Source organism: Ictalurus punctatus, chromosome 25 (genome assembly GCF_001660625.3).
Source record: "Ictalurus punctatus breed USDA103 chromosome 25, Coco_2.0, whole genome shotgun sequence".
Lineage (NCBI taxonomy): Eukaryota > Metazoa > Chordata > Actinopteri > Siluriformes > Ictaluridae > Ictalurus > Ictalurus punctatus.
In genome coordinates, this window is record NC_030440.2 from 7,122,246 (window position 1) to 7,139,611 (window position 17,366).

Consider the following 17,366-nt stretch of genomic DNA (forward strand, 5'->3'; position numbering starts at 1 on the left):
CACCATGCGCGTTAATATGAAGGTTGATATTTGGACAAAATTTCGCTGTGCTTACTTTGATTGTATCTAAGGAATAAAAGACATGTTTTATCTCATCTGTAAGAAGAGAAGCGAAGCAAAAAAAAAAAAATCTTGGTTTAGAATGATTGCGTGATGGAACTGAATTGATTTTTAGACATGATGGTGCCCCCTATGTACCTCAAGCCAGACTGCAGCTCTGTGTATGTCATCTTTTTAAACAGAAGGGTAATTAATTTTCAGTCATTAGCCTAATATGCTGGAGTTAAAGGAATTGTATAAAGGTCTGTGCAATGATCCATGCAGAGAATATGACTGCAACTACAAGTCACGTTAGTATAACATGTTCCAGGCAGTTAGCAGCAAACACTCCCTAACAGGTCAGGATATATATTTTATATTCTTATACACAATCATGGACATACAGTATATAGGATTTATCTCACTGTAATACTGGATATATGATTTATTTATTAAAAGAACCACCTCTTCTGCAGTGAGTAAAATAAAATCCAACTTTACCGACAGCAGGCGCATTGATGCAGAGTTCTCTGGCCAACAGCAGAAAGGTCTTTCCCAGGATATACACATTCACCTGAGGATGATATATGGAGCATATGAGCCTTTACGGACATAATTACCAAGGTTTTAGATAATATACCTGTACGTTTATTTCAGAGATCTAAGTATGCATGACTGTGATATGAACATGGTAGCGTCTTGTGCGGTGTTCCAATTAATATCATTTACGCTGTAAGTAGGTCTTTATTGCACTATAGTCCATAATATGCACACTAAGAATTATGTTCGCTTTCTCGGGCTATGACTGACCAGTTATACAGTATGTTTAGAGCACTTTGGGCAACGTAATAAAGTACAGAGGTCAAGCCCTTAGCAGCAGGTCTCTAGTTAGCTTGGCAGGCCCAGCAGGGTGTGGTGCTCTCAAGGCCGGGGTGTGGTTGCACTTGCTTAAGATTCATTGCATATTTCATCCTTGCTGTAACCCACCCTTATAACATCTCTTCACTGCCAGACAGGGTTGAAGGGTCCATACTCCTACGACAGGTGGAGGAGTAAAAATAAGTGCAACACCAGCCGTGTAGCCCTGAAATGCCTCCCCCTGGAACCACTGCCGCGCTATGCAGGGTCGAGTGCACGCAGGACTGATTCGGCAAACAGCCATTTGCTATTACTATTATAGTTTATTTATAGTCTGAAAACAAACTGCAATATCAAACAGTTGCTTGCCAAATCAATCCTGTGTGCACCATTCACTGCACAGCCTTAGCAGAAGATGAAATATTGAATTATTATTATTTTTAAATACTCGAAAAATGCTTTCTGCTAAAACTCAGGAAAAGCAGTCAACGAGCACTCAACATATGTGGGAGCTTTGTAAAAGCTCCCCAGGTGACTACAGTGTGCATAGCTGTCATCAAAAACAGTTTTTATTTCTTTTTGGTTGCAGATTAATTCCATATTCCTTTTTTTTTAGTGTGATGTCTCGACTACTGTTCTAAAATTCAATATAGAAAGTAAAGCGATTTTGAAAATAAAGAAAACATTTTATGCGTGTGTGCATAGATGCAGCAATCTGTCACCCGTCACTATATACACAGATCAACTATAACATTAAAACCACCTGGATGATATTGTGTAGGTCCCTTACACATCCCGTTAAGGCACGGACGTCACAAAACCTCTGAAATTGTGCTGTGGGAGCAGTGTGATGCTCTGGACAGTGTTCTGCTGGGAACCCTTGGTTCCTGGCGTTCACGTGGATGTTATTTTGACACGTTCCACCAAGACGTTGGCAGCAGAACCTTTAAGCAGAAGACGTTTGGCACCAAGACGTTAGCAGCAGAGCCGTTAAGTCCTGTAGGGTGCGAGGTGGGGCCTCCATGGATCAGACTTGTTTGTCCAGCACATCCCAGAGATGCTCGATCGGACTAAGATCTGGGGAATTTGGAGGCCAAGTCAACACCTTGAACTCTTTGTCATGGTCATCAAAGCATTCTTGAACAGTTTTTTCAGTGTTGCAGGGTGGATTATCCTGCTGAAAGAGGCCACTGCCATTAGGGAATACTGCTGCCATGAAAGAGTGTACAGTACTTGGTCTGCAACAATGTTTAGGTAGGTGGTACGTGTCAAAGTAACATCCACATGAAAACCAGGACCCAAGGTTTCCCAGCAGAACATTGCCCAGAGAATCACACTTCCTCCACTGGCTTGCCTTCTTCACATAGTGCATCCTGGTGCCATCTCTTCCCCAGGTAATCGACGAGGACGCACCCGGCCATCCACATGATAAACCAAAACGTGATTCATCAGACCCGGCCACCTTCTTCCATTGCTCCATGGTCCGGTTCTGATGCTCACATGCCCATTGTAGGTGCTTTCCGCAGTGGACAGCAGCTCCGAAGCCCTATACGCAACAAGCTGCAATGCACTGTGTGTTCTGACACCTTTCTGTCGTAGCCAGCGTTAACGTTTTCAGCCATTTGTGCTATAGTAGCTCTTCTGTGGGATCGGACCAGACGAGCAAGCCTTCGCTCCTTTGGACCACAAGACCTGCCGTTTTGGAGATGCCCTGACTTAGTCGTCTAGCCATCACAATTTGGCCCTTGTCAAAATCGCTCAGATCCTTACGCTTGCCCATTTTTCCTGCTTCCAACACCTCAATTTCAAGAACCGACTGTTCACTTGCTGCCTAATATATCCCACCCCTTTTCAGGTTCCATTATAACGAGATAATCAATCTTCAATGATCACTTCACCTGTTAGTGACTGGTGTGTGTGTGTGTGTGTGTGTGTGTGTGTGTGTGTGTGTGTGTGTGTGTAAAGCAGTACCCATTGTCATTTAAATAGCAAGATCTGACTAAAAGTGGTCTTAATAATAAGACAAAAAGAAATTTCTGAAAAGATACTTCATAATCTTGTAATGTGTGTTAAAATACCAGAAGATTTATAAGCTGCATGACTATATCCCTGAGTCTAGTCTTATTTTAATTTGGTTAATCAAAGGCTTATAAAAATGTGAATGCCAACCTGTAAGAGATCGCTCAGGTCCAGGAGCATGTCTGAAGATGAATTAAGGAAGGAATAAAAAAGTTTAAAAAACTACTACAGACATGAGGAGACATGCAGTGCTCTTGATTAAGAGACAGGGCTGACAGGTTTCATTCCTTTCAAATGTCTTCACCGCCTGTCTTTACCCAGTCATTAATGCAAATCTGTCACAATTAACTGATTTTGTTAATTATCATATTATCTTAAGTTGTAATTTAGTTTAATCTTTTCTAAATCACCACTGCACCCTCTGAGGCCTGAGGCAAAATTTGATTCTTACAGTGAGGAAGGATTGTTCCTGTCCATCTGCCACAGCTCACCTGACCTGCATACACAAAATCATACATACACCTGTGGCATGTCTCCATGGTGACTAATGCCCTCTAAGGACATTAGCGAGAGATTAGTACCAGTGAAAGCGAAAGGCTAATCCTGTCTTATTGAGAAATAGTGAAGGCGATCAGCCTAAGGGCTGTAATACCACTGTGATCTTGATAAGGATAACACACTACTTCACTAGGGTGCTGTTTAGAGCTATCAATGGAACTTTGCATAATGTTTAAGCAAATACAGCGAGTTTGATAACTTTAGATATGAGTTATGCAACCGTGGCGTATGCTAAAGCTGCGTTCAGCTGAGGTTAAGCCATTCTCTTGAATGAGTCCTTCCCAGGCCTCAGGGGCAGGCAGCCTCACCCTGATGTAAACAAATCCAGCTCTCTGCTTCATCACAACAGTTCAGGGACCAGGGTGGGACAGAGATACAGAGCATTGCGTGCATATGAGCATGTGCACGTGTGTGATGTAACACTGAGCAGGTGTGCAGCGGAATAATAGAAAGGCTTGTTGGCATTGTGAAACAACTGAAAGGCTTTCCATAAAAAAGAAAAGCAGTTCTGCTATAGAAAATGAAGCAAACCGGATAAACGGAGGATGATCTTCCTGACTAGAAGCCATCAGTTATACATTATTCTCTACTTTGTACTATAATTCACGATATTAAAAACAATTTTGTTTACATACAATATCCCTTTCAAATAACTTTTCCTTTTGACTAGGAATGCCCACTAAAAGATCTATTTTTAGATTAATTAATGCAATTTACCCAAGTCCAGGGTTAATATAGAAAGTGTATATATACTGTATATACGTGTAGTATAGTATATAAGATATACTGTATATTGTTGATAAAATCTGAATCCAAGATACAGCAAATCTTTTTCCACCCTCCATGTGACATAGCAACCAACAAAATTCAAGCGCAAAAATAATAATAATAATAATAATAATAATATTTTAGGGGGAAAAAAAAGAAAAAGATTACAATAACCTGGTTGCATAAGTATGCACATCCTTTTATAAAGGGTCATGTGACTGTGCTCAGAATTAACCAATCACATTCAAACACGTTCAAAATTAATTATCATACGACTGTCATCGAGGAAAAGGTATCAACGAGGCTACCAAGAGACCTAGCCTAATATTAAAGGAGCGGCAGAAATATCTGGCAAGTACTCATCACTCTCTACATGTGACTACAATTTCTCGTATTGTTCTCGTAAGGCCTTTTTTCCATGAACAAGCAACATCCAATACCACATATATTGTGGGTATATGTTTGGTGCGAAAACAAAAACAAGAAGAAATCATTCATTAATATCTTAGACTTCAATGTTTTACCTGCACCATTACACCTGATTCTATTTCTGAAGGGTGTAGTAATTAGCTAGTGACTGACAGAACACATGGAAGCACTCTGTTAAATGATCTGGCCAATGAAGACAAGCTGTTCCGACAGAATACCACAGACCAAAGATACAGTGCAGCATAGTTGAAGTCTTGATTCTGATTAGTCAGCAGAAGTAGATTCCTTTTCTTTACCAGCATGGTTCAGACAGTGCTTCTGCAGATGTATTCGTAGGCTTATATTAATGCGCTGTTTCTAATATGTTATCGTTTCTATAGTTCAGTTACACAGGGACTTCTACAGTGGACCCTCCACATGAATGGATTTCAAAACATGCGTAATTGTCCATATTTTCAGAAGGAGTTTCCAGTATCAGTGCTTTTTAACAGACGGGTCAAACTGTAACTATGAGTTTTCTGACACCGCATAGTCAGGACTTTGCAGTTTCTTGGTAAACTCTGGTTGTTGTAACCCTGTGGTGCATCAGAGAGAAGACCACCACTGTGATCATTCCTGAGAGGAAAGAGAGTTCTGAAACTGAGCAGATGGTCTGTGCGCCATAGTTTACTCAACAGCACGCCTTCATATATCATTCGAGGAAAGTACCGGTGTTTTTCAAACTAATCTCTATTTTTTCTAATTACCACGGACAATAATTTTGACGTTTCCATGTACCGATAAAAGAAAGATAAACCTGCTTACTTGCAACTCAATTACAATGAAAGCCTAAGGGTAGACGGTGCAGTCAATGAATTGTTAAAACAATTTATTATACAACACTCATATATCCATCAAATTTATTGGTAAATTAAGCTCTAAATCTAGTTTCATCTAATCTAAGAGGAAAGAATTGGCTGTTATGGATTATCAACATAGTCAACACGGATCAAATTATACATGGAAGTGTTTCGTTTTCCACCTGATTGCGCATGGATGCAACAAAATGTTAGGAATTGCTATTGTAATGCTACAGCACAGGTGCCAGTCAAACTCGGGGCCTGTAGGCTAAACACGCCCCAATGCCTCGCTTCATTTAGCCTGCTCAAACTTGCAAATAAAATCATATTGGGACATTTTCACATTATCTAGAATTTACACCAGACCCACAGGGTAGTGAACACCAATGTGGGCTCACGTTTCATGGGGATGAAATGCAGGTAAACGAAAAACGAGCACCTATCTGCTGCATTTGATGCAAGTCAGATCTTGAGCTAATAAAAGATTCAAAGGTGTTGGCCTTTAGTGTGATTCAATGACCGACTCAAAATTCCAAAATGTATCATTTGGTGTAGAGACCAAAAAAGTTTGAGGACAAGAAAGACAGGTTACACTATGGCCAAAGGTTTGTGGATGCCTGACCATCACACCCATATGTGCTTGTTCCCACCAATTGGCACTGGTGTGCACTCAGCATTCCAGTTCATCCAACACAGTGGTGTTCAGTGGGGGTTGAGGTCAGGGCTCTGTGCAGGCCATTCAAGTTCTTCCACTCCAAACTTGGCAAACAGTCTTCACAGACTTCACTTTGTAAAGGCGCATTGTCATTCTAGAATATGTTTGGGCCTCTTTGTTGCAATTTAGGGAAATTGTAATGCTACACCATATAAAGACATTCTAGACAATTGTGTTCTTCCAGCTTTGTTGCAACAGTCTGGTGAAGAACCACATATAGGTATGATGGTCAGTTGTCCATATACTTTTGGCCACATAGTGTGTGTTTTTAGCAAAATAAGCCCTTGTGAGAATGTAAATCTCTTTCTTATTGTTATATGTGTTCAATGTTATATATTTTGTAGTCAGTTTAACAAATGTCATTAGCTAAGTCCTAATAGTGCATAGGCCTACAGAATAGTTTCCGGTAGCCCGTCTTTTTCCTAGAAACATCCTATTCTACTCTCAGAATCTAGGTTATTGATGTTATTTAATAGAATATATCAATTGTTCCAAAATGAATAGACTGATGTGGTCTGGGCAGAATTTGAGTTTGATACCCCTGTGTTACAGGGTTTGTAAGTTTGATAAAAATACATAAGAGCAGCTTGGGTAGGACATCAACTGTGTCCCTACTACCCTACTACTACTATACAGTAGGCAAAAAACAGTACGCCGAAGGAGTAGTATGACCGAATTCTCAGTATTCTTACAACAGTAGGTGAGAAATACCCAGATGTTTCAGCCGAGGTTATACACGAGGAAACCAATGCACACTGCGCTATCCCATAAGGCAACGGGCCTGGCATGGAAGACCTGTCAAAATAAAACAAAAAACGGCGGAAGGCAGCATGTCAGCTCTTTTCAAGTGTAAGTGCTATAGGTATGCAACGTTGTTCCCATACTTGTCTAACAACACCTGAGTAAATTGTTAACTTGTCGAAAGGTCACATGGCAATTCCAACATGGAAGATGTAGTATGTCATACTACACGCATATACTGATCAGTAGCCTAAGTACTGTATCAACAGCTGAGCGGTAGGTACTGAATCGAACGCAGTAGGTACTGTCACAATATGAGATTTCGGGCGCACAGATTCTCTCATGTCTCATTAATTCACTTTCACAGTACACAATAAGTATGTTTCTGTTCAGTGGATTATCAGGTCATACACTACAGATGCAGTGTTTAGGTTGAAACGCACTTTGAGTGGTGTATCCATTTCCTGGTGTCGTTTTTGATGATAAGGCTGAAATGGATGCATGTGAACCTCTTGCTCGAAACATGGTAGCTACGAATGCAATTATGCTCATGAAATATGATTCGAATGGAAAATAAAAACCACGACATGAATAAGGATACGAGGAGTGCCCTCTGTCCGGCACACCAGATAGAGGCAGGCAGCTATGACATGGGCCATCTTGCGCCCTCTTGTCAGATGCTTGCTCACCACCATCTTGAAGAAGTTGAAGGCTGTGTCAAGGCAGTGCTGGTTCAGCTGCAGCTGGCTGCCCAGGCTGTGTATTTGCCGTTTCCCTAGAGACAGGACACACGCGTGTACATGAGTTTAGTCAAACACAGAAGCGTGCACACACACATACACATTGACGCATGACTTCACATGCAGGTGTTTAGTTTTCCAGTAGCACTGATGTCATGAGAATGGCGCACATCTAGACAGGCTCCCTGAGCTTCTCTGGGCGGAGAGACAGCTGTTTTAGTCCCTGGAGTGAGACCATCTGCAACCTTGTCTCGCTTTCTCTCAAGATATTCACGCGATTGCGCTCACACTCACCACACCAGGCTGTAATTCATTTGACACGTCTAACATATCAGTCCACAGTAATCCCACAGTATGGTGGTGTGTGTTTAGTTTATTGAAATTAGCATTTAAACGTATGGTGCACAATCTGGTCAGTAATTTGATTTGCATATGCTTCTTCCCAAAAAAAACCCAAAAAAAACACATAAGCACTGTGGTGCTAGGCCTCTAAAGCATCTGTCCCTGGTAGTAGGAACCAGGTATCATACCCGAGCTTTAAAGCAGATGTGAAATAGACAGAGACAGATGAAGAGGTGGAATCCATGCCTCAGCTCCCCAGTGTAGCATCAACGTGCCAAACACCAAAAATAACCCAGAATGCTTTGAAGAGCGTAATCCCTCTATTCTGCAGCCTCTATTTGCTGACCCCATCCTCTCATGTGTTCACACTTCTCGGGCCAGCCAGAGCACTGAGTGATTTTCATGCTGCACGTGCCACAGGATTAGCGGACTCGACCGCTGCAACCTGGACACATGTGAATGTAGCAGGAGGATTACATCACCACAATGGAGTAAATTTGGATTTCTGTCTGGACCCTGGCCATTGCTCTCTCTCACTCTCACTCTCTCTCTCTCTCTTGCACTCTTGCTCTGACTTTCTAAGTGGAACAAAATTCTCAGTCATTCAACTAAATATAACTTAAATCTTATGTAGCAGCTGTGAATTTAGCATGCACCTGGGGGAAAGAATTGAAAGGTTTTCATTAATATTTGAATGACTTAGAAAAGCCCAGTCAATATGTATGTTTACATAAATACCTTTCTAACACATTCAAAGTCTTTTCTGAAGCACTCCAGTGTATATTTTGCTGTCCTGTTGGAAGGTGAATCTCTGCCCAAGTCTTGTAGACTGGAACAGGTCTTCTACTAGGATTGTATTGTATTTGGCTTAATCCAAATACAGGCCCTGTTTAAGAAAAGGGTACAATGGGGATGGTGTTCTCAGGGTGATGGGCAGTGTTGGGTTTCCAAGGACAAAAAGTTCCATTTTTGTCTCATTAGACAAGATAACTTTTTTTTTTCTGAGTGTCCAACACACCTTTTGGCAAACTCCAATTAGTATTCTTCTTTTTTTTAATAATAGCTTTCCTTTCACCATTCTCCCATCAAGCCGAGCTTTGTGGCGTGTCTGGACTATGGTTGTTCCGTAAACAGCTTCTCCCATCTGAGCTGTGGATCTCTCCAGCTCCTGCAGAGTTAAGCTTGACCTCTTGGCTGCTTCTCTGACTGATGTCCTCCATACCTGGTCAATGACTTTTGGTGAATGGCCTACCCAAGGTCAAGATTGTGCCATATTCTTTCCATTTTTTCATAATGGACTGAATGGTGATGTTTTTATAGCCAAAACCAGATGTAGATGTATTTGTATTGAAATCATGTGATACTTTCATTGCACAGAAATGAATTCCATTTAACTTATTAGATGACTTCTGGCAATTGGTTGTAAAATAGCTAATATAAAGGTCTCACAGCAACACACCTGAATACTTGTTCAGTCATAAGTTTTATGTTATTTTTTTACACTAACTTCAATATGATGGGCTGTATTAATGAGCATATAATCATAATTAAACTCATTTCAGGTCCAGGTTGAAACACTACAAAATGCAGAAAGGGGTGAATACTTCTGCACAGTACTGTAGATAAGTACATTATTGTAGTGCAGAATAATATAGTAGGAAATATGTAATGTATAGCAAGAAATCAACATGAAACCTGTATAATAAGGTAAAAATCCAATCAAAAACAGTAAGAACATTGGGCCTGAGTAATAAAGGACTAACTGCTCACCATTCTGAAGTGTCTGAGCTCGTGACTCCTTCCCAAGACTTGTGTGGAAGCCGGTTCCAAGCACTGGGGCCTTCACAGGACCTGCAGCGGAAATTTGCACAAAAACATATTTTATAAGAGAGCAATCCAAGCCACTTCCAGAAGCAGGGCCACCTGCCTGTCATTATTTACTATGTAGGTTTTCATTCACTACAATACGAGCACGGGCACTTTATGTAAAAATGTGTAGTTCTTATTTAGTTCTGTGTCGTCTCATGTGGTTAGTGTGTTGTTTTATGTAGCACCGTGGTCCTGGAGGAACGTTGTTTTGTTTCACTGTGTACTGTACCAGCTGTATATGGCTGAAATGACAATAAAGTGTCCTTGAACTTGAACATATAGAGTTAACTGGGCTGTGCTTTTGCACTGACTCCATCTGGTGGCTCTCAGCAGGAAAAGCGGTGAGATATAACAAACTCTGCTTCCTAATGGTTACTGAACAAATCTGCAGATATTTCGATCTCAAATCTCCGACACCCGTTACTGTGACCATTCCAGCTCCAGCTCCAGAGAGGTTACACTGTCAAGGGGCCTGTTTTCTCTCTCACTGAAATCCAAAAAGTTTTTGTATGCGTAGCAGAACACTGATTTATACATATTGATCACTGGCATAGACATAAGGCATCCATTTTGAATACAGTAACTTAAATTAACATACCCTTATTGACAATTCATCAGTGAACAATAATGGCAGAGAAAAACAGGAGATGTTGTTCAGTTTAAAAAACATATAGCATTAATAAAGTACAATCCCTTTGTGTTCTGGCTCAAATACTGTTTCAGCAGCAGTAGTAATAGTAGTAACAGTAGTAGTAGTGGTGGTAATAGTAGTAACAGTAGTAGTAGTACTAGTAGTAACAATACTAGCAGTAGTAGTAATAGTAATAGTAGTAGTATCAGTAACAGTAGCAGTAATCGTAGTAGTAGTAGGAGTAGTAGTAATAGTAGTAACAATACTAGCAATAGTAGTAATAATAGTAATAACAGTAGTAGTAACAGTAGTAGTAATAGTTATAGTAGTAACAGTAGTAGTATCAGTAACAGTAGCAGTAATCGTAGTAGTAGAAGTGGTAGTAGTAATAATAATAGTAGTAGTAACAGTAGTAGTAATAGTAGTAGTAGTAGTAATAGAAGTAGTACTAGTAGTAGTAGTAGTAGTAGTAGTAGTAGTACTAATAATAGTCTTAATACTAGGAGTCATAGTAATAGTTGTAGAAGTAGTAGTAATGGTAGTAGTAGTAGTATTAATAGTAGTAGTAGTAGTAGTAGTAGTAGCAGTAGTAGTAATAGTAGTAGTAATAATAGTAGTAGTAGTAACAGTAGCAGTAATGGTAATAATAGTGGTAATAGTAGTAGTAGTAGTAGTAGTAGTAGTAGTAGTAACAGTAGTAATAGTAGTAGTAGTAGTAATAGTAGTAGCAGTAGTAATAGTAGTAGTAGTACAGTAGTAATAGAAGTAGTAATAGTAGTAGTACTAACAGTAGTAGTAGTAATAGTAGTAATAGTTTTATACATTTTATACAATATGTGTCTGTTACTGTGCAAAATGAATAGCTACTCCAACCTTCAACACAGTAATCTAGTACTGAAGCCATGGTGGATAATTACATAGGGAGAACATAATGTGAAGAGTGTTCACAAGGAAACCAGCTACTTACAGAAAAAAATGTCAGTACATAAAGACATGACTGGAGATATGGGTAATTTACTAATGGACAAATCAGCCACTCTGCTTAACAAGCTGGAGACCAGAAAAGTCTTTCTTACTTCAAAAGAACTGTTGGTTGTTGTTGTTGGGGCTTTTCATTTTAGCTTTGATGTGTTTGACATTACAACAAATTGACAAATTGCGTTAATGTGCTTATATTAATGCCTAAAGCTGATTATTCTGATGCTGAGCATTAAGTTATTTTCTCAATCTTTATATGAGTGCAAGGATTTACAAAAAATACCAAAAACGTAGATTAAAAGAAACACAAGATATGGTTAAAACAGCAAACAAAAATCTCGTGGAAGTGCTCAAAACACTCATATTAGTCAAGATTAATATGATAAGGTATGATAAGGCTGCTACATAAGGTAATTGGTGTTTTATTATAATCACAATAATAATAATAATAATAATAATAATAACAATAATAATAATAATAATAATAATAATAATAAAGAGGCAGAAAAACACTTTGCCCAAGAGAAAAGGGAGTCTCTTACTCTCTGCTTACTCTATTAGTGATATTTTCATTAGCAACACCAAATACATATACATCGTTACATACATACCTACAGAATTGTTTACCTAAGTGATATTTAATGTGGATCAATATGCTGTACAAGAGATGCTATGCAAGTAACTGGCTTTACTCCAATATGCCAATTAATGATAATTGTGTAGACCTGGAACAACACAGTGAAATAAAGTTAATATAATATATAATGAAGCTAGTTCTGCTATATAGAACCAGCCTGGCTGCAATTGGATCTTATATACTCATGAAAATGTGTTAATGCCACCCAAATCTTATGAATAAGATCCAAATGTTTTTAAGATCGTACCAAATACATTCAATCAGGTGTGTCTAAGCTTCTGAATAATAATGTATGGGATGTCATGATGCTAAAGGAACAGCTCCAGTGCCGGACTAGTTGAGGGTTAGGGTTCTGATATTTATGAAACTATCCAAATATTCTGTAAGCAAAATTGGTATATGCTGTCACTGCGATCTTTAACCAGACAAAATTACACATTGCAATGCTTCTGAAAAATTAGTTAAAATAATAAATAAATAAATAAATATTAAAAACCAAGACTTTTTTTGGCTTTTAATTCATTCTCTCTCTCTCTCTCTCTCTCTCTCTCTCTCTCTCTCTCTCTCTTTGCACTAGCTCAAACCAAAGCCACAGTTTTTATTACTAAGTTTAAAGGGTATTATATAGAATATAAGTGGGACATGATCTGCCCACCTAATCAGACATTTTTGTTTAAGAGTTTGTTTAAGAAATGGTACAGCAAAAACAACTGAGCAGCGCGCATTAAACATGTAATAGGCAAGTGTTATTGCATCATAAATTATAAGAGCCTATCGTGTTCCAATATGCAAATATATACTGTTCTTACACTGATGTATCATGTATATCTGGTTTTCAAAAGCATAATGAATATTGGTTACCACATGTAAGCTTAATTAAATGTAATTCGTTTTAGCTAAGGACTGGTTAGACTGGTTTTATAATTAAGCAATATGACACGAGCTGTAATTCGGCCATATGCACGAGTGCCGCAGGTAATCATAGCCGTTGACATTGACTACAACAACACGATTGCATGTGAGATATTACTTTTATACAACAGACAATTTTTTTTTTTTTTGCTCCATCTGTGAAAATAGTCCCCAAAGACTCCATTGCAGAATAGAGCACTGTGTGTTGCCATGCCAACACGGAGACCGACTGACAGCCTGTAGTAAGTATAGTAACATAACAATGTAACATACTGTTGCTGGAATTGTAATTTTCCAGCTGTTGCTGAAATTGTAATTTTATGCAGCAAACACAGACAAGTGGAGTGATACAGACAGCGAAATGTCCTAGTACTGTTATACTAAATAATCAGCACTCTCATAACACTGCTTATTATCCAATCAAATTAGTGGACCAAAACTAACACATGTACATTTACTTAATTTCATTACCTGATTAAAATCCACACATGGAGATGCAGGGGATTGAACCCTGGACCTCATACATGCAAAGCATGCGCTCTACCACTGAGCTACATCCCCAACTATCTGGCAGACATTACACCACAGTGCTCAAATCTGATTGGTCAGCTGATGTATGCACTATAATAGCAGCTCTGATAGCTCTGATTATTATAACACAGTAAGGTCAAATTATGTCCTACAGCTAACTGTTATACTATTACATTTACTTCATTTCATTACCTTGGTTCATTCTTGGGGATTTTAATAAAGGGAATCAAGTGGAACAAAGGGGCCCTCATTATTCTGTCTGAGTGTATGCCATTACACAAAAGAGGCCTGATAGGCTTCCATTGTCCACCGCTGCCATGGCTTAGTCCCGTTTGACTTTGTGTGAAGCTTCTGGGTCTTAGAGTCAGCGTGAGGCTGAGGGCATCCGAGGTCCTGTGAGAAACCTGACTTGTGTTAGGGAGCACCAGCAGTCTATTAAGAAGCTAATGACTGTATTGTAATAAAAAATAATTTAAAAAATCTGTGTTACATGTAGCTTGAGGTCTGAGACAAGAAGTTATGTAGTACATTGCAGGTTTATAAGTGTAGCAGAGTAAATTAATTTAAGTTGAATTTTAAACTCTCCCATGAACTGCCAAAATACAGACAGCACGTTACATGTCCCATCAGAGGCGGTAATATACTGGATCACTGCTACACCACAGTAAAAGATGCATTTCAATCTGTCCCACGCACAGCTTTCGGGCTCTCTGATCATTGTTTAGTTCATCTTATACCGACCTAGAGGCAGAAACTGAAATCAGCTAAACCTGTAATAAGGACTGTAAAAAGATGGACTAACGAAGCAGAGCGGGATCTACAAGTCTGCTTCGACTGCACTGATTGGAGTGTTTCTGAAGCTACAGCCACAGACCTGGATGAGCTCACAGATACTGTAACATCATATATCAGTTTCTGTGAGGATATGTGCATCCCTACTAAGACATTCTTATCATACAATAAAGATAAACCATGGTTTACAGCTAAACTCAGAAAGCTTCGTCATGCCAAAGAGGATGCTTACAGAAGTGGGGATAAAGTCTAGTACAATAAGGCCAGGAACACACTAATAAAGGAGATCAGAGTGGCTAAAAGGAGCTCCCCGGATACGCTGGGAAACCAGTTTTTGGCTAACGACCCTGCGTCTGTGTGGGAAGGCTTGAGGAACATCACCAAGTACAAGACACCATCACTCTGCTCTGTGGAGAATCAGCATTTGGCTGAGGAACTGAATCTGTTTTACACCAGGTTTGAAAAGCCCGGTCTCACACCCCTCCCCCACTCTGATCTGCTCTTCATGCAGCCATCAACACCTCCTGCAGCCACCCTCCTCCCCCCTCCTCCCCCCTCCTGCTGTTCAACCTGCACTTCTGGTCTGTGAGGAAGATGTGGGCTGTGTCTTTAAAAAACAGAAGACTAGGAAAGCTTCAGGCCCAGATGGTGTTTCACCTATCTGTCTGAAAGCCTGTGCTGACCAGCTGGCCCCCATCTTCACACAGATCTTAAACAGATCACTGGAGCAGTTTGAAGTTCCCAACTGCTTCAAATGCTCCACTATCATTCCGGTCCTCAAAAAAAACAAAATCACTGGTCTGAGCGACTAGACCAGTTGCCCTCACGTCTGTGGTCATGAAGTCATATAAGAGACTGGTATTGGCCCACCTGAAGGACATCACTGGACCCCTGCTGGACCCCGTTCAGTTTGCTTACAGAGCCAACAGGTTTGTGGATTATGCAGTCAACATGGGACACAGGATACATTATATCCTGCAACACCTCGACAGACCAGAGACATATTCAAGGCTTCTATTTGTGGACTTCAATTCAGCTTTCAACCTCAAACAAACTGACCCAACTCTCCATGCCCACCCGCCTCTGTCAGTGGATCACCAGCTTCCTGACAGACAGACAACAGCGAGTGAGACTGGGGAAACTCTCATCTGGGACCCTCACTGTCAGCACTGGTGCTCCTCAGGGATGCGTTCTGTTTCCTCTGCTCTTCTCTCTGTATACAAACGACTGCACTGCTAAGGACCCCTCTGTTAAACTCCTGAAAAGTGCAGATGACACCACAATCATCTGCCTGATCCACGACGGTGACGAGTCTGCGTACAGACGGGAGGTTGAACGGCTGGTGCCTGGTGCGGTCACAACAGCCTTAACACACTCAAAACAGTGGAGATGACAGTAGACTTTAGACGGTACCCCGCTGCACTCCCCCCACTCACCATCATGAACAGCACTGTAGCAGCAGTGGAGTCATTCAGGTTCCTGGGCACTACCATCTCTCAGGACCTGAAGTGGGACGATCACATAGACTCCATTTTGAAAAACGCCCATCAGAGGCTGTACTGCCAGGAGCTGCTGATACAGTTTTACTCAGCCGTCATTGAGTCTGTCCTGTGTACTTCTATAACTTTCTGGTTTGGTTAAGCCGCCAAATCTGACAGAAAGAAACTACAACGGACAGTCAGGACTGCTGAGACAAGTATTGGTGCCCCACTGCACAACCTCCAAGAACTTTACACCTCCAGAGTGAGAAAAAGGGCTAAGAGCATGACGTTGGACGCTCGCACCCAGCCCACTTTCTCTTTGAACTACTGTCCTCTGGTCAGTGCTACAGAGCATAATAATAATAAAAAATTATTATTATATTATATACTCATTCTATACTTCCATTTGCACATAACTGTACATCTGTAAATAGCATATCTGTACACACATAATCCGGTCTATTTGTCTTTAGTACTGTCCCATATTTAATTTTTATTGCTTTATATATATATATATATATATATATATATATATATATATATATATATATATATATATATATATACACACACATATATATATATATATATATATATATGTATATATATATATATATATATATATGTATATATATATATATATATATATATATATATATATATATATATATATACATATATATATATATATATATATATATATATATATATATATACATATATATATATATATATATATATATATATGTATATATATATATATATATATATATATATATATATATATATATATATATAGTGTGATGTTCCGTTTTTTCTGCCCTAGAAGCTCCTGTTGCCAAGACAAGTTCGTGGTGTGTGTAAGCACACGTGGCAATAAAGCTCATTCTGATTCTGATTACCTGACTTACAACTGAGACCGGATACAAATGAGGAGTTGAAGATTAAAGGTCTTGGCCAAAGATACAACAGTGGCAGCTTTGTGGTGTTAGGATTTGAATTCATGACCTTCTGATCAGTAGGTCAAAGCCTTAACTTACCCTTAAAACATTACACATGGAGATGCAGGGGATTGAACCCTGGACCTCATATATGCATAGCACACACTCTACCACTGTGCTACATCCCCATCTGCCTGAAGAACATCATACTGCAGTGTTGTTGAATTCTCAAATCTGATTGGTCAGCTGATGCATTTTCTATAAAGGCAGCTCTTACAGTAGTGCTTAATTGCGTATGTATTTAAAGCATGAGCAATAAAATGACAAAAATAACAGATGTACACTTCATTACCTGATTAAAATCCACACATGGAGATGCAGGGGATTGAACCCTGGACCTCATACATGCAAAGCATGCGCTCTACCACTGAGCTACATCCCCATCTGCCACAAATACTTTATATGAATCTGATTGGTCGCTGTGGTGTTCGCTGATTAATAAAAAAAAAATTGTAGTCATACGGAAGGACCTTCTGTTATTGGGGA

General features: G+C 39.6%; 1 protein-coding gene and 2 non-coding genes across 3 annotated transcripts in view; all 3 read right to left on the bottom strand.

Annotated features, from left to right (window-relative positions):
* The window catches only part of brf1b (BRF1 RNA polymerase III transcription initiation factor subunit b), a 69,674-nt gene that overhangs the window by 50,705 nt on the left and 1,603 nt on the right, over positions 1 to 17,366 (bottom strand). Inside the window, exons 3-6 of the mRNA XM_053675674.1 lie at positions 9,819 to 9,899; positions 7,568 to 7,741; positions 3,067 to 3,098; positions 541 to 613 (exon numbers count right to left, since the gene is read on the bottom strand). Of these exons, the coding sequence (XP_053531649.1) occupies positions 541 to 613; positions 3,067 to 3,098; positions 7,568 to 7,741; positions 9,819 to 9,899 (360 nt within the window). The remainder of the gene's footprint in view (positions 1 to 540; positions 614 to 3,066; positions 3,099 to 7,567; positions 7,742 to 9,818; positions 9,900 to 17,366) is intronic.
* Positions 13,565 to 13,636, bottom strand: trnaa-ugc (transfer RNA alanine (anticodon UGC)). The gene has a single exon. It is a non-coding gene; the product is annotated as a tRNA-Ala (tRNA).
* Positions 17,191 to 17,262, bottom strand: trnaa-ugc (transfer RNA alanine (anticodon UGC)). The gene has a single exon. It is a non-coding gene; the product is annotated as a tRNA-Ala (tRNA).